General features: G+C 41.8%; 1 protein-coding gene across 4 annotated transcripts in view; it reads left to right on the forward strand.

Annotated features, from left to right (window-relative positions):
* Positions 1–17,666: 17,666 nt before the first annotated feature.
* nav3 (neuron navigator 3) overlaps positions 17,667–18,824 on the forward strand; it is a 183,389-nt gene continuing 182,231 nt past the window's right edge. For all 4 annotated transcript variants that reach the window (XM_085253065.1, XM_085253066.1, XM_085253067.1 and 1 more), the window contains exon 1: positions 17,667–18,216. In XM_085253065.1, coding sequence (XP_085109191.1) covers positions 17,959–18,216 — 258 coding nt within the window. In that variant the 5' untranslated portion in view covers positions 17,667–17,958. The remainder of the gene's footprint in view (positions 18,217–18,824) is intronic.

Here is an 18,824-nt window from a genome sequence, read left to right on the forward strand (position 1 = left end):
TGAAGTTTCTCTTTATAGATGTCATAATGAACCTGGAGGTTTGTTTTTCTCCATCTGCGCTCAGCTTTCCTACACTCTCTTTTTTCATTTTTCACCAGTGTGGAGTTTCTCCATGGAGACTTTTTCCTTCCAGAGATAACCTTCACCTTAATGGGGGCAATAGTGTCCATTACATTTAACATTTTTGCATTAAAGCTATTGACGAGCTCATTGACTGAACCTTTGGACAGGTCAGGTGTTAATGGGAAGACCTGGTTAAAGAGCTCACTACTGTCTTCAGTTATACACCGTTTTGTGATCACTGCTGTTGATATATTTGTGTGGGCTGAGATTTTACTTTCAAAGAAAACACAGTAATGATCAGATAAGCCCACATCAGACACAGTAATGTTTGAAATGCTCAGGCTCTTGGAGATCAGTAGGTCGAGAGTGTGTCCTCTATTATGTGTGTCCTCTGTTACATGCTGAGTCAGCCCAAAGTTGCCCAGAGTGTTACTCAGGTCTTTAGTCCCTTTGTCCTGAGGGTTTTCCACATGAATGTTAAAATCCCCAACAATAATTACACAGTCAAAATCAACACAGATCACAGACAGCAGTTCACTGAGGTCATTAAAAAAGTCTGTGCAGTATTTGGGAGGCCTGTAAACATTAAGAAACACAACTTTGGATGGGGCCTTCAGCTGTAAAGCCACATATTCAAAAGACTGAAAACTTCCAGGAGATAGCTGCTTACATTGAATAAGACAGCAACCCCTCCTCCTCTCCTGCTCACCCTGGCCTCACTGATAAAACTGTAGTTAGGAGGGGTCGAATAGTGGAATTGTAAAGCGCTTTGAAGGCCCTGAACAGCGCTATATAAATGCAATCCATTATTATTATTATTATTATCCTAATTTTACCTCAAGTCAACAGCTAAATAGTTACCACTTGGACACAGGTATTCTTACAGGGCAATGATCCCAAACTTACATCAAGCACACTGTTAACACTAAGCTTGTAGAATGGCCCTGACCTAAACCCTATTGGAAGTGTTTGGATTACACTTAAAAGCAGTGTCATGCCAGGAACCAAACTAATGTACATGAACTATACCAAGAGTAGTCAGATATCCAGCCAGTATTATGCCAGATGCTATTGATGGACACCAAAAACATGTGGTTGAGGTGCAACTTTCTAAGGCACGTTAAATCAGTTTACATTTACACATTTCAGCCTTTTGACAAAGTGTGGATTAGAGACTTGCGGACCCAGCTCTTCCTCTTTTAAAGCCAATCCAATTACCATGACATTCATGTACATGATGATTGTATTTAAACTTTTGGCCACTGCTGTATGTGCGCTGGCAAACAGGTTAATGTGTTTTCTCATTGAAGTCATTCAAACCTTATGATCCAGATATTTACACAATGTGGTTTTCTGCATAGTTGCAAAGTCACCTGCTATTTGTGCTTTTTGTCTGGGTCCTCAGCCACTGATGATTGGATGACGTGCAACTCTAGTTGAAACTGAATCTGTTGAAGAGAAATTATGCATAAAACGTGTTTAACACTGAGTGTTTGATCTAAGCTAAGAATTATTTCTTCTTTATGTATTCTTTCTTTTTTTTGAGGAAGCATTTTTTACCTTTATTTTTTATTTATTTTATAAATTTTTTATTTTTATTTATAAAAATATTTATTTTATTATTTTTTATTCTTAGCCTGCACATTGATGCTGATGTGCAAAGTATCTTCTTAGCTGACCTCTGGTACTTTCCTTACCTGTAACTGAACTGCATTTAAACCACCCAGATCTCTATGAGACGCATTCACCCACATTTTCATACAGCACCTTTAACTGTTACACACCTGCCTGGGGATATTTGGTGTCATTTTGACATTTTGAAAAAGTGTATAGTTGAGTTGACTTACTTGTGGTTTTGTGGTTCTTCTTGTAAAATCTTTTTTGGTACACTTAAAAGCTGCCACCAGCCTGTTAGCAGTGACACAGCCATTTTCACTGCAGGACGAGATTATATTTAAAGTGAAGTTTCGGGTCAGCGTTATGAGTCAGTGGGAGGAGTCTGCTATATGTTACAACACCACTCACAATTCTGCAGAAAACGTAAGGTCTATCCACTTTGCTCCAGGGCACACAAACATATCTATACCGTCAACACACTGGCAGTTGGTCCAAATGCACTGGGGTGTTGGGATTGGACTCCTCCAGACCTTTTATAGCCTTGTGCCCACGCGCCAGTGCCCACCCACTGATGAAGTGTCAGAGCAGGCAGCATCACACACCATGGCCTTTCAGAGAATAAGAATAAGTCTTCTGACTAGATTGTTCGTGTTTTGGCAGCCAGTGGCAGTCTGCCTGGGCGCAAAGCTGGGAGTTGAAGACCTTAATTGGAAAATGTGTATACGCTGTTAAGAGGGGTTGTGGTAACTGGCTGGCTAGCCTGCCGTTGGCCTCTTAGCCCTCTTTTATTTGGTTTTCATCAGAGCACTTTAAGCAGGAGAAATAGGTACAGTGACCTGTCAAAAGAATTTGTGTATGATTCTTCTACCAGAAACTTCCAAAATCAAAGATTAAAAAATCAGTTTCCCACAGGGAATGCTGTAGATGTGATTTAAAGTTTATTACAGGTTAAGATTATAGTGTTAAAAAGAAATAAGCGAACATGTGTCATTATTGCTGTAAAGTCAGTGATCTAGTTGGAAATCATATCCAAATTTCACGATGAAGCAACAGTCTTATTATTCACAGCAAAGCCATGAGTTCCTGTTAGTTTTGATAATCAAGCCTTTGGAGATTGCTCCATGTGGCTGTGGTCCACAAAAACCATTATTACATGTCAAGCTGATGGTAGAGCAGATTCTGCTATCTTTCCCTCTGACTCCCATCTGCTACAAGATCACTTACCATTACCATCAGTTACCATTCCCTCACTCTGTAACTGTGGTTTGAAAATGTGCAGTTTTTAAAGTGTTGTTGGCTTTTTTTGTTGTTAAAAAGTGACTAAAGTCTGTTTGTCTTAATTTAGATGCGCTGGTATTTTTTGTTAACAAGAATCTGACAGTGGATTTGAGCCAGCTGACTGCACACTCCCCCTGATATGTTCTCCGTGAAAAAACTGTGTGCCCTGCCAGAGGCAACCCGACAGATCTCCACACGGCAATTTCTGTTTTAACGGTTTGTCTGGAGGCAATAAGCCAATAAAGGCATGTAGGAAGGAATTACAATTTTTTGGCAGCATTGCAAATCACTATTTCCTCCTCAATTTGATTTACTTCCGCTGCTTCAATCCAAAAAAAATAAAGCCTATGTTGCTCTGGGTAGCATTTTAAAGTTAATTAAGCCTGCTAATCACATCATGGTAGCAGTAACTGGACTGCGCATTACTTTTACATGGAGGTGGCTGCCGGATCTGCGTAAAGGAAGTGTGATTAGTGAGTTTTGCCAGTAGTATTGGGTAAGATATTACAGCTGCTACTCTGCAACTAAATCACAAGTTTCCCACTGCAAGATCACTCACTAAATTACTTTCCACTGCAGCTGTTCCACTGCTACCCCAATAGAGTTCAGTTCAGTTTTCTTTTCACTAATTACTAGCCTTTATAGACTTATTTAAGGGATAGTAATTTTGGGGTACATAAGAAGGCAAATTGCTTCTGAGACTGGATAAACCAACAGACAGAGATAAGGAAGGTCAAATATTTTACTTTATGCAATACAATGCTAACTTTACCACTTTACCAGTAGTACCTTGACCTCACTCAATCCATTCACATCTGGGAGAATGTTAGAGATTAAAGACAGCCACTTCTTTGACTCTGCCACAGCTCTGTGCCTGTGCTTTGTGTGGTGATTCATATGAGAAATCAAAACACTACATTAATTTCCCTGCTTCATCCTAAATTTCAGCTGCTTTAACCTTGAGAACACAAATGCCTCGTGTTTGCCTACAATACAAAAGCATATGGCATGCTTTTATCAGGTGATTTGTCTTGTTTTGTAGTAGTAACCTATGGTTACTAGCACCTATAAAGAATCTGATTATTCTTCTGAGATAGAGGTTGTGTCCAAATTCATGGGCTGCATCCTCCTGAGGACCCGGCCTTCGCAGTCTACGTGGGCCGGGTCCTCAGAAGGTCGGGTAGGCCGGAAGTAAACGGCTGTGAAATTGGACGGTCTAGCCTTGTGATTAGCGTCACCGCTGTCTCGGTGGAGTTCAATAAACTCAGCCGTCTGCTCCTTGCTATCTAAAATATAACAGGACACTGGCGTAAATTCTCGACCGTCTCACACTTCTGTTTAATCAGTTTTCTGTTTGACGTTTAGTCAGCTGTGTAAAAACCAAGGAGGAGGGGGATTAATAAAGTTTTATTTTATCTAATCTAATCTAATAACTTTAATCTCAACCAAACCGATTTACTCACAAACAAATAAAACACTGAAAAAAGCCCAACAATAACATTTTAAGGTTGTCTAAGTGACTTATATATTATGTTTAACCTGAGCAGCGAAAGTCCGCGGTGATCTGAAAATGATGTGCCGGGAGTTGTGCCGTTCTCGGCCGCATCAGTAACCCTCGAGCTCCCGGCTAGCTATCGAGCTGGTGGGTAGCAGACGTCTCCGAAAACGTCGAAGCACTTTTGCAAATATGCGATATCTTGATAAACCAAGCAGATATTTGATGTTTACACAGCTACTTTCTCGCCTGAAAATATGTTAAACATTTTGTGACCCAGAAAGATTAGTATGAGTAATTTTAAAACTTAGTAGCAGCCGCCATTGTTGGAAACTGGAGTTTGGCTGGGCCGTGCTATGAATTCTGGGATATGGTAGGCCACGAAGGACACGCCCGACCCATCCTTCAAATTCGGGGAAAAGGAGGATGGCTTTGTCGGCTGCATTCGGAGGAGTGCACGAATTTGGACAGCCTTCAGCGCGTCGCTGTGACGTAATCGGTCTACAAATGTGACTTCAGGAGGATGCAGCCCATGAATTTGGACACGACAAGAGATTGATGAGTGAAAAGCATTTTTCTGCCAGTTGCCTGGGCAACAGAAATCTGATAGCTGACAGTAAGTCTCAGGCTGTCAACAGCTGCATGTTAAAAACACAGCCAAGACTCACAAAGAAACAATAGATGTAAAAGTACATTAAACTGGCTCCACTTCACAGCATAATAATAATAAAAAATAAATTACTGAGTTAAACAACACAATGGTTGCAGGAGGGAGGTAAGACTTCCGTAATTTGAATTGTCACATAACAATCAAAGATTTTAGTTAAAGTTAGTTAAAGTTAGTTAGTTTTGCAAGGTCTGCAGTAGAAAACAAGAACATTTAACTGTGATCCACTCCAAAGCTTCTCTGAATGATCCCGCTGCAAAAAATTCCAATCAAATTTGCACCCTTTCCACCTTTTTGCAACCAAAAAAGCTGTTAAGGTTTTAGTCCATGCTGATCCCCAATCAGTGAATGCTCGCTGGCAATGATCAATTAGTAAAGTGATGAGTATCAACAAGCTCTGACATCCCTTGTCTCTTTGAGGTTTGCATGTGTGGTTGTACTTTGCTAGAGTCAATGCCAACACTGCTTGTTGCTAAAAAGAGCAACAGGTCTTTTGCTTGTAAAGCCTGAAACATTGGTGGTTGTTTTAATTCTTGCATACTGGATACAGAGTAGATGGACTTCTTTTGTACTGGTTGGATAATATGAATCATATTTTAGTATGTTTTGAAAAGAACCCAGTATAAACTAGACGAAGTGGCACTAGATAAAACCTTGTACTACTGGTTAGTCGCATCATTTGTGAATTTTCAGCTATAAAACAGAGCAGTGCTCTTTCACCCTAAGAAAATGTTATAATCACCAAGAGAGCATGCTTAAGCTTTCAGCAGTAACATCATAACACGATGGAAACACTGAGAAGAGCCTAAGTCTAAACACACTTGCTGGACCCCCTATGCTGCCATCACGCTGAACCCACCATCACTATCATCCATATGTATACACAAAGATAAACCCACAAGGTACTTGTCATTCTGTCAGGCAAACACACACACATTATACACTATTATAGTATCATCTTTAGGATCGATTGACTGATTGAGACAGCTGGGGAAGAAAGATAACGCAGGAAAGAAGAGCAGCAGAAATTCATTCAGAGAATTTGTGGATTCAGTGATTGCAGACATCTGTAATGACTCCTCTCTGTTTTGCAGACACACACACACATTAGTAGTTATTTCAGATCTACAATATAGAAGAGAATCATTTGTTTCAAATAGACCTCCATTATCTCCATCAATAAAATGCCAATTTCATCTAAACCTGACGTCCAGATCTTTAATCATTAAAACAGTATTTATTATTTATTTATTTAAAATAATTATGTATCTGACCTCAATCAAATCCACAGTTATCCTCTTACCTTTACAGATCACATGGAACAATGCTATAGCAACCATGAACTAGGGGCTCACTGACTGCTTCTACTCGCTACATGTCAACAGGATGTATAGCCGACACATGTGTGTCAGAGGAGAGGAACTCAGTCGCAGTCAACACGGTCTTGTCACGCACATAGAGTCATAGGTACACCCTTCCTGCTTATTCTGATTCCATGTTAGACTTAAACCTCCGTCAGTCAGTGTACCAATTAGATGACTGTCCTCACTCACTTCTCCCCCTTCTCAGCATAATCATAAATCAAAACAGAGCAAAGACAGCTCCCGGCTGTTTTTGTCTTAGAAACGTATGTAATGATTGTGTGTAGTTTACAAGACAGCGAACATGTAAAGTACAGCGCTATGGGCTGTTTAAAGGTATCTTTAACAAGGTTTTGCTGTTGAATAGACATTCTACACTGAACTGTACTTTTTTGGATGTGTGCTATAAGGCATGTGTCTTTCCATGATAGTTAACACATTTCTGTACATAGGTATGCTTGCACAGTATCACTCTCACATCTGGTTTCTGCTGACACCATGCTGACTTCCAGGGGTACAGCTGAAGTTTTTTTTACTCTTTTTCCTTAGACAGCGCTCTCGGTCATCATAAAAACAGTCGTTATGAGCCACAGTGTTAATGAGGCCAAGTCAAAGCAACCCCAGGCCAGCCACAGATGACACCAATATGTGTTTATCAGTTGAGCAAACAACAAGCTTTTCCTATTTACAGCCTAGGGGATGGAGGTCATAAGCTGTGTGTGCTTTAGCAGAAGTAATGAGGCTTAAGCTAGTTAATAAGGGATTCAGAACATTTGTCTGTTGTTTAGCAAGCACTTATCAGGTTCAAATAAGCTCTCTTTATTGATATTATAAAGACATTGACTGTAGTGATGATATGGTGCTGAATGCTTATACTATGATCCCTAAACCAAAGTTTTTGGAAGAATTTATGGTACTAGGTGTGCACAGGGAATTTATCTGCATTTTACCCATATTAACATAATCCAGTGAGGAATGAGGATACTAAGGAGCTTGAAAGTGCTGTAGAAGTGGACTCCCTGCTGCTGATTCAGACCTTCGTCTATATCCTGGGGAGCAGAATACCCATCATGTCTGGCTTGAGTTTTTCTTATATTGATGCCTCTGCTGTATGGAAATCTCGGGCCAGCTTAAAGGAAAGTTTTTCTATGCTGCTAAGTAGAGTGTGATGGCTGTAAATCGGCCATAATTGCAGACAATATAAAATATGGCCATCACTATGTAATTTTTTAATTTTGGATTTTTTTCATTTTTGTAGCACACAAAGGACACAAAGGACACGATACACACTGTGTTGCAAGAAGTTTTCTGCTGATGTAGACCACAGGGCGGTCAACCCCCCTTACCTGTTGGAACAAACGTGCCCCCAGTCCTCTGTTTAAGGCATCAATCTGCAGAATAAAAGAGAGGGGAAAGTTAGGAGTGTAGAGCAGGGGTTCCCCACAGAGAGTCTTCTGCACCTGCACGAACACTGCCTGGCATTGCTCTGTCCACTGGACCAGATCTGGGGCACCCTTTCAAGTGAGATCAGTCAAAGGACTGGTCAGCAAAGCTGGGCACGAACCGGTGGTAGTAACCAGCCAGCCCCAAGAACTGCCTCACCTCTTATTTTGTCTTGGGGGCAGGATGGAGTTGTTTCTGTTTTATCCGAGGGTGCGCCTGTCTGCTTTCCAAGTAGTAGCCCAGGTAATGTACATCCCTCCATCTAACCGGACACTTCTCCAGGTTAGCACTGAGCCCCACCTGGCTCAGGGACTCCAGGACATCGGCTACCTGCTGCAAATGCTCCGGCAAGGTGTCACTGTGGACAATCAAAACAGGCAGCAGCAATATCTGTGAATACCTGTTAGCTAGGGAGCACTAAAAAGCATCAAAGAAAGTGCTTGTGTGAATGGATGAATGTGGGATATTGTATAAAGCGCTTTGAGTGCTCCAGGAGAGTGGAAAAGTGCTATATAAGAATCCATCCATTTACCATTTGCCATCTTTCTTCACTACACAATCTATGGGGCTACACCATGCACTCTGTGACTCTTCTGTTACTCCCAGCTTTAGCATTTCAGCCAATTCCTTCTGAACAATTTGTCTTTTATGTTCAGGTAACCTGTAGGGCCGTGAACGCACCTTCACACCAGGGCGTGTTTCCAAATGATCCTCTATGAGTGTTGTACAACCAGGCAGGGAACATATCTGCAAAAAGGTGTTGCAGATGTGGGGCTGAGTCTAGCCCCTCTCTTGTACAAGTGCTGCCGATGTTGCTGGGCCTGGAGCAGATTCTCTTGTGAAAACCTCCCCGACGTGTGTAACTTTGCTCTCAGGTCCAGAACATATTGAACTTAATTTTTAGCTGGGATTGGACCTTCCTCCCAGTTTTATTTAATTAGGTACAACACCCCCCGCTTCTTTCTGCCAAACAGCAACTCAAAGGGAGAAAATCATGTGGCGGCCTGGAACACCTCTCATACTGCAAACAGCAGAGAGTCTAACCAGCGATCCCAATTGCGTTCATCCTTGTAAAACTTACGAATCGTGGACATGAAGGTGTTATTCAGTGACTCCATCAACCAGTCTGAGGGTGGTAGTCACTGGGACGAATAGATTTAATGCCCAGTAATTCGTACAGGTCTTTTAGCGTGCGAGACATAAACGACTTGGGAGATGACCTGTGTGTCTGCACCACACTCTTTGCAGAGGTACTGTTTCGGGGTATCACCGAGCATAATCCATCAGAAATAATGCAAAGCGATATCTGTGGGCACTCCGGTGAGATGGCCGAAAGAGATCCATGTCGATGCACTCAAATAGGACGTCCATTAATGGTAGTGAGCGCAAAGTCACTTTTGGAATGGCCGGCTGGTTCACCAGCTGACATTCCAGCCAGGATGCACACCATTGGCTTATAGTGAGCTGCCTGGAAAATAATTTCCCGGCGGCTTTTTGGCATCAACAACTAGGTGTGTTCTGCTTGCATACGAGTGTCAAGGCTCACTTGATATGCCTATCTTTATTTAATACAAAATGCAGGTAGGTCAGCGCTGTGTCAGGAGGGTGCACCATGTGACCATCAGTTCAATCACTTGGTTCAAGGCTAAGCATAGGGTGTCGTCACAAAACTGCTCTAGTGGGAAATGGCCCAGGCTGAACCAGGGTTTGATGGATCACCATAGCCTGGTGTATACCCCCTTGGCACCTTACCTACCGGTAAGGTGTGGGTCCCTCTCAGACCGAGGGAGGGACGGCAACACGGAACTCCTGAGCTACAAACTTACAGTGGTAATGCCGACTAGCTTCGTTGGCAAGTGTAACAGACAGACATACACATTTGCTACTTAGTGCTAGGTAACAGAACAGTGAATACAACAAGCCCTAATGTTAGTTAGGTAATCCATTAGGAATGCTACAAGAGACACCAAACACATAGACATTCACACACACACCCAGTGAAGATGTCCAGTTTACTGTCTTGACATAATGAATATGGTCTGGCAGATTCCAGCTGGCTTCCATTGCCTGTATCAATCAACAAATCAACATCTCTATTACAGTTCAGTGTAACTACAGTCCCATAACTGTGCTCATCTGCATACATTATTCCATCCGAAGAACGTGCAAATAGGGGTTTTTACCCTCTGCAGACATGGTTGACAAGAGGGAACAGGAAAAGAACCAACAGCAGATTTTACTGTGAGCGACAGAACCACAAAGAAAACACTGAAAATCATAAACAGTGGCTGCTGTGGACACTTTTTGTTGTTTGTAACATTCTGTTTCATTATAGCTCTTTTTGTGTTAGAACTTTCCTCAAGAGTGGCCCACAGACTTTGTACACTGCCCTCATCTGACAGCAGAGCTCTCTACATGTAGGCTGGACTGCCAGTGGACTATGAATGTGCTTCCACTGCTAGACTATAAATTCTAAATTTATCCTGAGCTATTATGAAAAGTTAAGCTCTCCACAGAGGTCAAATTTTTTTGTACCAAGCTACAAATATGCCTTTTAATGCTGCAAAGTCGGCCCCTTAATAACAGTCATGTGGAACCATTTCCTATTTCTGATGATTGATGCTACAATGGGAGATCTAGTCTTGTCACACATTATGGGATGTTTTTAATGAGATAGTTAGCAGGAAACCAGTTACAAAAGTGGATTTACTGTCAAGGTTTGTGACACCTGGTCACCGTGGGTTCATGTGGTTTAGAAATAGCTGAGATCTTGAGCAGGAAAAGACACTTGAGCTTGTGTTTTATCAACAACCTGAATAACAGTAAAATCATTTGTGAAAGACAGTGAAGAGCCAAGTTTCTCTACATTCCATTTATTATGTCAACCATGATCAAGATAAGACACGAAGCATTCATACTGTTGTCAGTGTACTGTAATGTGCTGAGAGATGCACCAAGGTGAGGCGTTTTAATGTTCGATGCTGAAGTATTCCCTGATTCTTCTTGTATCATGTTGGTGTTGTATTAGTCGAATTTCCTCTGGCCTTTTTATTGCATTTCCCCAGAGCAGTCTTGTAGCTTGATTAGATAAATTAGATTTGCTAGTAGCCACCTATTTTAATTCTGGACTGGCTTCCTTAGCTCTGGTTGTTCTAGCTCTGATGTAGCTTAAGTAAAAAAAAACAAAAAAACAAATTAACTGTTTAGTTATTCTTTTTTTTCTTTTTTTTACTTTATTGCGCTTCATGCATCTCTGTATGCTGGTGCCATCGATCAGGCAGCACCATCGTCACTCCAGCATAATCCAGAAATTAGAGCACATCCACGTTCCCTTAGCTGCTTGTTGTTTTAGAGGGAAGAGCCCCTTTCAGCACTTTATCATCCCCAGCTGTGAAATCCAAGATTCAGTGAGGATACAAGTCTTTGACAAGAGTGGAAACATCAAGATGTGGGGTGGATGTGGGGAAAACCATAACAAATCTCTAGGGAAAGGAATGTGATGTTCATCAGTGGGATTGATTTACACCAACCTGGCAACAAAAATGAAAGTTTTTACTAAAGAGAAGTGAGGAACGTGTTCTACAATAAGGACAAGAAAGTGGATGGGTTTTTTTTATAAACGGGAGGTGGGTGAAGCTTAGTGGGAAGGTTGGAGTATTTGCGTTTGACAGGACAAAGAGCACATGCCATAATATGACACTGCGGACGCTATACTATTAAAAATGTCACCCAAAAGAGCTTTTTATATGGTAAATTTTCTCTTCATAGTATAAGCTTGTCTTTGAAAAATGACATAGCAGTTATGGGCCACTGTAAATATCCCAGCACGTAGAACAAGCTGTGTTAAAGTGATGCATTGTTATTGCCTCCTTCCTCAGTTTCTCTGTGTCATAGGAGAAGAATGATGTTTTGCTTTCACTCATACAACACAATGAGAAAGAATTCAAGACTGGTGTCAGTGACTCTTTTCACATTCACCAACATTCTCGCCATTAATCTGAATCCAAACACTGACCTCAGAAAGTGTGTGTTACAGGACCAGTGCAATCCATTCAGTAACATTACCAAGGGGACTTTGATATCGTTGCATCAGAGGACGATGGAGCAACAGAGGGAACGATCCAACAGAGCGAGAGAATGATTGTGAGTCAATGTGAATGCCAGCGAAAGCATTCAGCATATTAAATTAATAACTGAGCAAGTGCATATTTAAGTAAAGCACAGTGGTTCCCAAAATTAACAGAATAAACTACATTCATCTGTTGAAAGTCAGATATTGAGTAGTGAGTAAGGAAAGGTTGAGTAAGTCAGTAAGGGAGAGATACATGTGACTAAATATGAAAAAATGCATATGAGGGAATAAAGTGATGAGTGTTGCCCCTGATAATGAAAAAGTAAATAAATGAATGTCCAAGTGAGAAATGAAGAAGTGAAAAAAAAGCCACAGTGGCCCCTTTAACTAGAGGAACAGGAAGAGCCAGAATTGTCCCGACTGGAGTGCTGGGGAAATCCTGCTGCTCCACATGCCTGCTTTCACTCTAGTCCTCATTGTAGTAGAGCTCTTAGCCCACCACATGGCAATTCAAGCAGCATGACTGAGAGAGGAATTCAGGAAGCCTTAATTACTTTTAATTAATCAAACCTACACTTAATGTCTTGTTTATAACTGCAGTCCTGAAAGAGGACATTTTTCAAATTCCACCATCCCTCAAACATGCCTTACTCCCTGCCCCAAACCTAAAAAGCTAAATTGGCTTTATGCTTTACAGACGAGCTGCTGAGGATGCAAACATTCAGTGGATGGCCCCAGCGTAACATGCATAAAGAAAACAGAATTGGTTCAAGGATTGAGCTCTGGGGAATCCACATACGAGGCGTGCAGATGAGGACATGCATTGATTAATGAATTCTGAAGTATCTGTTACATAAGTATAAAGAAAACCCAGATTTGCTGTCTGCTAATAAAACTTGCATGATCATCGATATCGAAGGCTGCAGATATTTCAAGCAGGGCTAAAATGGAAGGTTCACCCTTACCCAAGTTCATAAGAATATCAGTAGTAATAATTATAACCGCTAAGCTATTTTAGTGCTATGGTTTTGACTGAAATTCATCAAAGATGTTGTTTCCTTGAACAACCAGAAGGAGCTGACGAGCAACAAAATGCAGGTCTTTGCCATCCAGTATCCAAGAAAAGTAGTTTTCTATTCTATAGAACATTAAGTGTATTTCTAAGATACGTTTTGCATTTGAAGAGGAAAGATTTTCATGAATACATCTCACAGCTGTAGTTGCAAATGACTCTTTTTCACTCAAAAGCAAGTGAAATAAGATGCACTGTCAAAGCGACACTAATGATACGTTGTTTTGTTCTTCCTCCCCTCACCGCCAACCGCTCACAGCAGAGCCTGGTTCTGTCAGAGGTTTCTTCCTGTTAAAGAGGAGTTTTTCCTTTCCACTATCACCAAGTGCTTGGCAAAGGTGTTGGGGTTTTCATTGTATTATTATACGGTCTTTACCTTCCAATAATTGGCGCCTATAAATAAAATTGAATTGAATTACATTCTGTTTATTTTGAGTACGTAGGTTCAATACAATTAAAAAAAATGTTCACATGATAATGAAGGTCATACATTTGGACTCACAATCTAGTTGAGAGCTGTTTGGCACATAGTCGCAGAGCCACTTCGTTTACATCTGGGGTTCATATTCAAAACTTATTGAAAACATTATATCCAAGCAGCAATTCACAACTGAATATGAAGACCTGTGGGAAACAAGTTTTCCCATGATGCTCGATTGTTTTTAGTTGAATGCATGCTTTTTTTGCTTGGATGGTTGCCTGCGGAGAAGCCAAAGGTTGATTGAGGAGCAGGAATCTATTTGTAAATGTTTAAGCAGTGAGAGAAAGCAAATGCGTGTTTATTTCTACCTGGCTGACCCTTGATGTACATTAATGGCACATGCCGTTCATTAAGACACTATGGATGCCACCATATGTTCAGCGACATACTTTGTTGTGTGTGTGTGTGTGTGTGTGCCAGCATGTGTTTGTTTTATTTTCCATGTTGTCTCATGTGCGGTTGACTGATAGCATTGAGAGTGCTGACAGCACCAAGTGCGTGACTATCTATCTAGCCTCCCTGGGGGAGTTGTATTTAAACTGTGTGTGCGTGTATGCTGGGTTGGTAGGAAGGTGTTTGACCCCTCTTATCTCTAGTGCCCCGGCGTGTTTGTTTTCACAGCTATAGCACAACTTCAGTGCTGACGTTATGTGACCGTGGGTGGTATCTTTCCTCTAAACCACGTACAACAATCAGTATTGGTTAGCCATCCACCCATTTCCTCAAAGAGATAATAAACACATGTCATTAATTATTCCATAACTCAGAACTATATATTATCCTTACTGACTAAAATGCTGCCACCCTTATTTTGTTTTCCAGCAGTAGTCAGTTCACTCAAATTTTGACCTGAATGTTGACAAGATCAGCATCAATCTCCAGCTAGAAGTGTAGGTCTAAACATCAACTGTTAAAAAAGTGAATTTTTATGTAAAAGAACAGTTATTGCCAAGAGGGGCTGAGTGCACCCAACTGCACACAGCACCAGGTTATTGCCTGTTTGAGAGCAACGAGTGTGGGATAATAGCATGATACTGCTTTTAGCTGTCGCATGCACTGTGTAGAGATGGTTGGTACAGTCAACCTCCAAGCTTTCATCACTCCCTCCTTGTCTGCGACCTCCACCGTCTGCCTCCTCTCTGGAGATTTCGCGTGACACCTTGAGTAGACGAGCGTACACGATAGTCTGTGAATCTTGCATTTGGGACATTGTCAGCTATACTAGTCATTCATATTTGGTGCTAAGGGGCCAAATGTGTGCCAAGTACAGAGATGCTACAGCACCAGCTGCCTGGACTTTTGATACACATCAGGATGGACACATGGTTTTATGTTGTTGTTTGGCTTATTTTCTGGGAGTTATTGAAGCGGGGGCTTCTCAGAAAAGCCCATGGAGCTTAAATGTTGAGGAATTTGTGCGGTCATCTAACATGTGGAAAAGGATCTTTCTTTGATACCATGTTTTGGTCCTGATAAATAATGGGTATTGTGGTGTGGGTTCTTTGAGTTTGGACTTGGCATTTAAAATTCGGATGAATGTGGTCTTTAAATAAAGTTAAGAAACACCAAGTCATCAAAGGTTTAGCACATAAATTGCAGCATAAGAAGACTCATCTTTTTAATAATATTAATCATTCATCACTTTAGATTCCCCTCTTCCCCTTTCAACCTTGACAAAGTTGGCTGTTACACTGTTTTTACAGAAGTGGTTGCCACTGGTACCCAAACATAAGGATGCTGACCTTCCTGGATGGGTTTGTGTTAACCTGAGATCTGCTTTGCTCATGTTGACTTTGGGAGCTTTCACGTTTGGTAAACACGGAACATTCAGCACTACAGCAGCAGTTCTTTTACCTGTAGGAACCTGAATAGCTTTCTCTCACTGGGAAATGATTTTGCAGTGCAAGGTGATTACCTCCAGAAACCAACAAGAACCAGAAGGAAGTGAGAGGTTTTCTTAAGACTTGACCGAGGTTTCATTTGGGCTTGTTTCAGCACCCCTGTGAAGAAACCTCATCAGATACGGATTCCCTGACAGTTCCAGTCTGTCCTGGAGAGTTGGATACCTGCCAGATGCGCTCCGATTCGTGCAACCTGGCAGGCAGCAGCAGTTGGAGTCTAGACTTGGACTTACGCCACTCATTCACGTGGTATCCTGTTGTTTCAGGCTTGTCATGACAGCCCCTGGTGCATGATTAAAAACATGTTGGAGTAGCTGGTGCTATTCTGAGCTGGGGGAAGCAGCGTCCCTATTAGGCAAGGCGATTGACTGTCAAAAGTACTGAAGAGGAAAAAAGGGTGTGTAAAAATAATCAGGCCATTTTTAGTAAATTCCTACCCTCAAATTCGCTATTGTTCACCAAGCAAAAAGGGAGTGTATGGAGTCTGCAGCTCTGCTGGAGAAAGGTAGCTTTTGACATGTTGTAATTTTTGTGACAAGGTCACATTTGTGGCCTGTGTTTGCATTTCCTCACTTTCCCGGCCCTTTTTATTGGACGATGCCGTGTTAAAAAGTTCCGGTTAGCCATGACACCGCAATGTGCCCCTCTGACTGCAGCGCATCTCCTCGCCTCTCTAAACTGAACCAGACGCAGCCTTTCCACATAAAACTTTCACTCCCTTTTATGTGTCTCACAGAGCAGAGATCCTTCAGCAACAAGGGGAGAAAAAAACTCCATGTCATATTGTGTCACGCAGTCCAAATGGAGGCACATACAGACCAAAACTACATGCGTTCGTAGTCTTTGAAGAATTTCTCTCACACAGATTTATGTCTGTCCTGCATTAACCCTGCCCTTACTCATTTCTGTAATGTTACAGACTAAATCAACGGTAACACTAAAGTGTGGCTGAAATCCATTTCGCAAGAGGACAATGGTCATAGTAAAGCGCTTTGAGGGCCCCGAAAAGCGCTATATAAATGCAATCCATTATTATTATTATTATTATTATTATTATTATTATTATTATTATTATTATTATAGAGAAACACACACCAAATACAGTAAAAACATTAGTTTTTCTAAATGGTGGAGTCAGTCGTTCTCCACCACACTGGACACTGAAGGAGCCTGTTTCTTGTTTCACAGTGCTTAAAACCAGCTGTGTGGCATCTGGAGCAGCATTGCAACTTTTCTGTTGCCGTCCTACATCAGTTTTATTTGATCTGTTTTTACAAAAGAGTAATAATAATATTAACTTTAAATCTGTTTCTGTAGAGCCATCATCAGTTATTTTAGTCAGGTTTGTTTCATGTAGTTGACATGTACTGGCCCAACACTCATAATCATATGTTTTGCATTGTGGCAGATAATATCTGCCAATCAGTGACTGAATAAAAGGGCAGAAATAACCAAGTTTTCAAAGCTGTTCTGAACTGCAAGGAGATTGGTGCTGTTTTAAAGGCAAAGACTGGCCCTGCTGTTCGTTGTCCTCTATTTTAAGTGCCTAAAACAGTTACCCGGTACCTAACACTGTTTAGCGCAGCCCACATGTCAGTGTCTGTTTCTGCTTGTAACCAAAGGTTTCTTGCCACTGCTGACAAATGTCTCACACCTTGTAAAATGAGTACACTCAGATAGCCCAAAGAGAAAGGGAAACAGTGAATGTGGCTGAGCAGCTGTGGGAGAAAGAGAGTCCACTTCTTTCTCAGTATAAAGCAGCTGAGTAGCAACAGTTAAGTGGTACCTGGCCAAAAATCTGTTTTAAAAAAATTTGTTTTTTTTCTTACAACTGTTAGTACAGAAATAATCAATTTCTTTCTCTCTGTTGGATTTCCTCATTGTGTATAACTCTTTTTATTCCACCAAAAAATCATAACGTTTGTTTGTTTTACTAATTTTCTCATCAAAGGAAGGGCCAGCTCCACATGTTGACAGAGAGAAAGTCTATTTATTGGCTTCAGAAAGTCAGAGGATGGTGGGGGGGACAGAGCGAGAGAGAGCTGTCTTGACAGTTCTCTCTGGGAGCGCACATGCACGCTCAGCCAGGTCTCTGTAATCACCATTTTGCTGAGTGGTGGTTATATCTTCCAGAGGAGTTCACGCCCCCTTGAACAGTTTTGGCTGACTTTGTGGTACACTTCTGACAGAGAGAGAGAGAGTGCAGGGGAAGAGGAGGGAATGTAGTTGCTTGTGGGAGGAGAAGGAGGAGGGAGTGAACGAGAGGAAGGAGAAGCCTTCTCAGTTTCTGTGAGTCCTGCTGGCTGTAGGCTACAGAATGAGCGCAGTTGCTTTCCTCTCGGTCTGAGAGGCAACTGCTGTTTTTTTTTATTTTTTATTTTCTTTTTTTTGTTTGTCCTTCCCGTCGTGGGCCACACATCAGAAGGAGACACTGCAGATTTGCTTCCCTTTCATCTTCTTCTTCTTTTTTAACCTGTCTTCTACTTGTCTGTTATTATTTTTGTTGCCATGCCGGTAGTTGGCGTAGCTTCCAAGCTTAGGCAACCCTCTGCAGTGGGCACGAAGCCAGTGCACACCGCTCTCCCCATCCCTAGCGCGGTCAGAGCAGCCACCTCGCAGGGCTACATGGCCCGACAGCAGGAACTCAGGACAAACGAAGGTGCCCCGGGGCTCTCATGCCAGCTGTCAGTCAAGTCTGATTACAAGCGAGAGAAGAGCCCAGAAGGGAAGTCCAAAGCCGAGACGGAGGAGAGCAAGATCTGCAAGGTTAGTGGAGATGGACAGACTGTTAGCAGCTATGTGTGCAGGTTGTAGTGACACTCGGAGACACAGGTGTCAGAGAAGAGACTGTCTCTCTGTGGCTGCTTTGCTCTCTGAGCAGGTGTCATTCAAGCCTTGAAACAGAGCTCAAGCACACAGCAGTGAATCATGTGTGCGCTGGTGGGATGATTTTGCCGGCTTTGGGTCATCAACTAAGAAGGGAAACTGGATGAGTAATGTATTGCCGGCAGTGTATTACCTCATTCTGCTGCCCATTTAGTTTCCATACGCTTTAAAAATGTGTGTGTGTGTGTGTGTGTGTGTGTGTGTGTGTGTGTGTGTGTGTGTGTGTGTGTGTGTGTGTGTGTGTGTGTGTGTGTGTGTGTAAGGTGTGTTAGTAGCGGACGAGAAATGTAGGTATTCAGGCATTTGTATGTGCATTTTGTCGAGAAATATGAAATTCCTGATCAGCTCGTCTATGGAGACATAAGCTACTGTAGTAGGCCAGAGGATTAGAGGAACATGGTTTGTGTGTACACGCTCATGCAGGATAATAATTCAGATAGATTACTGGTGCTGTCCCCCTGTTCTCAGAGCATATTCTTAATACGTCC

Source organism: Mchenga conophoros, linkage group LG17 (assembly GCF_057382185.1).
Source record: "Mchenga conophoros isolate Kocher_MC1m ecotype Shallow Benthic linkage group LG17, M_conophoros_male_GT1.1, whole genome shotgun sequence".
Taxonomy (NCBI): domain Eukaryota; kingdom Metazoa; phylum Chordata; class Actinopteri; order Cichliformes; family Cichlidae; genus Mchenga; species Mchenga conophoros.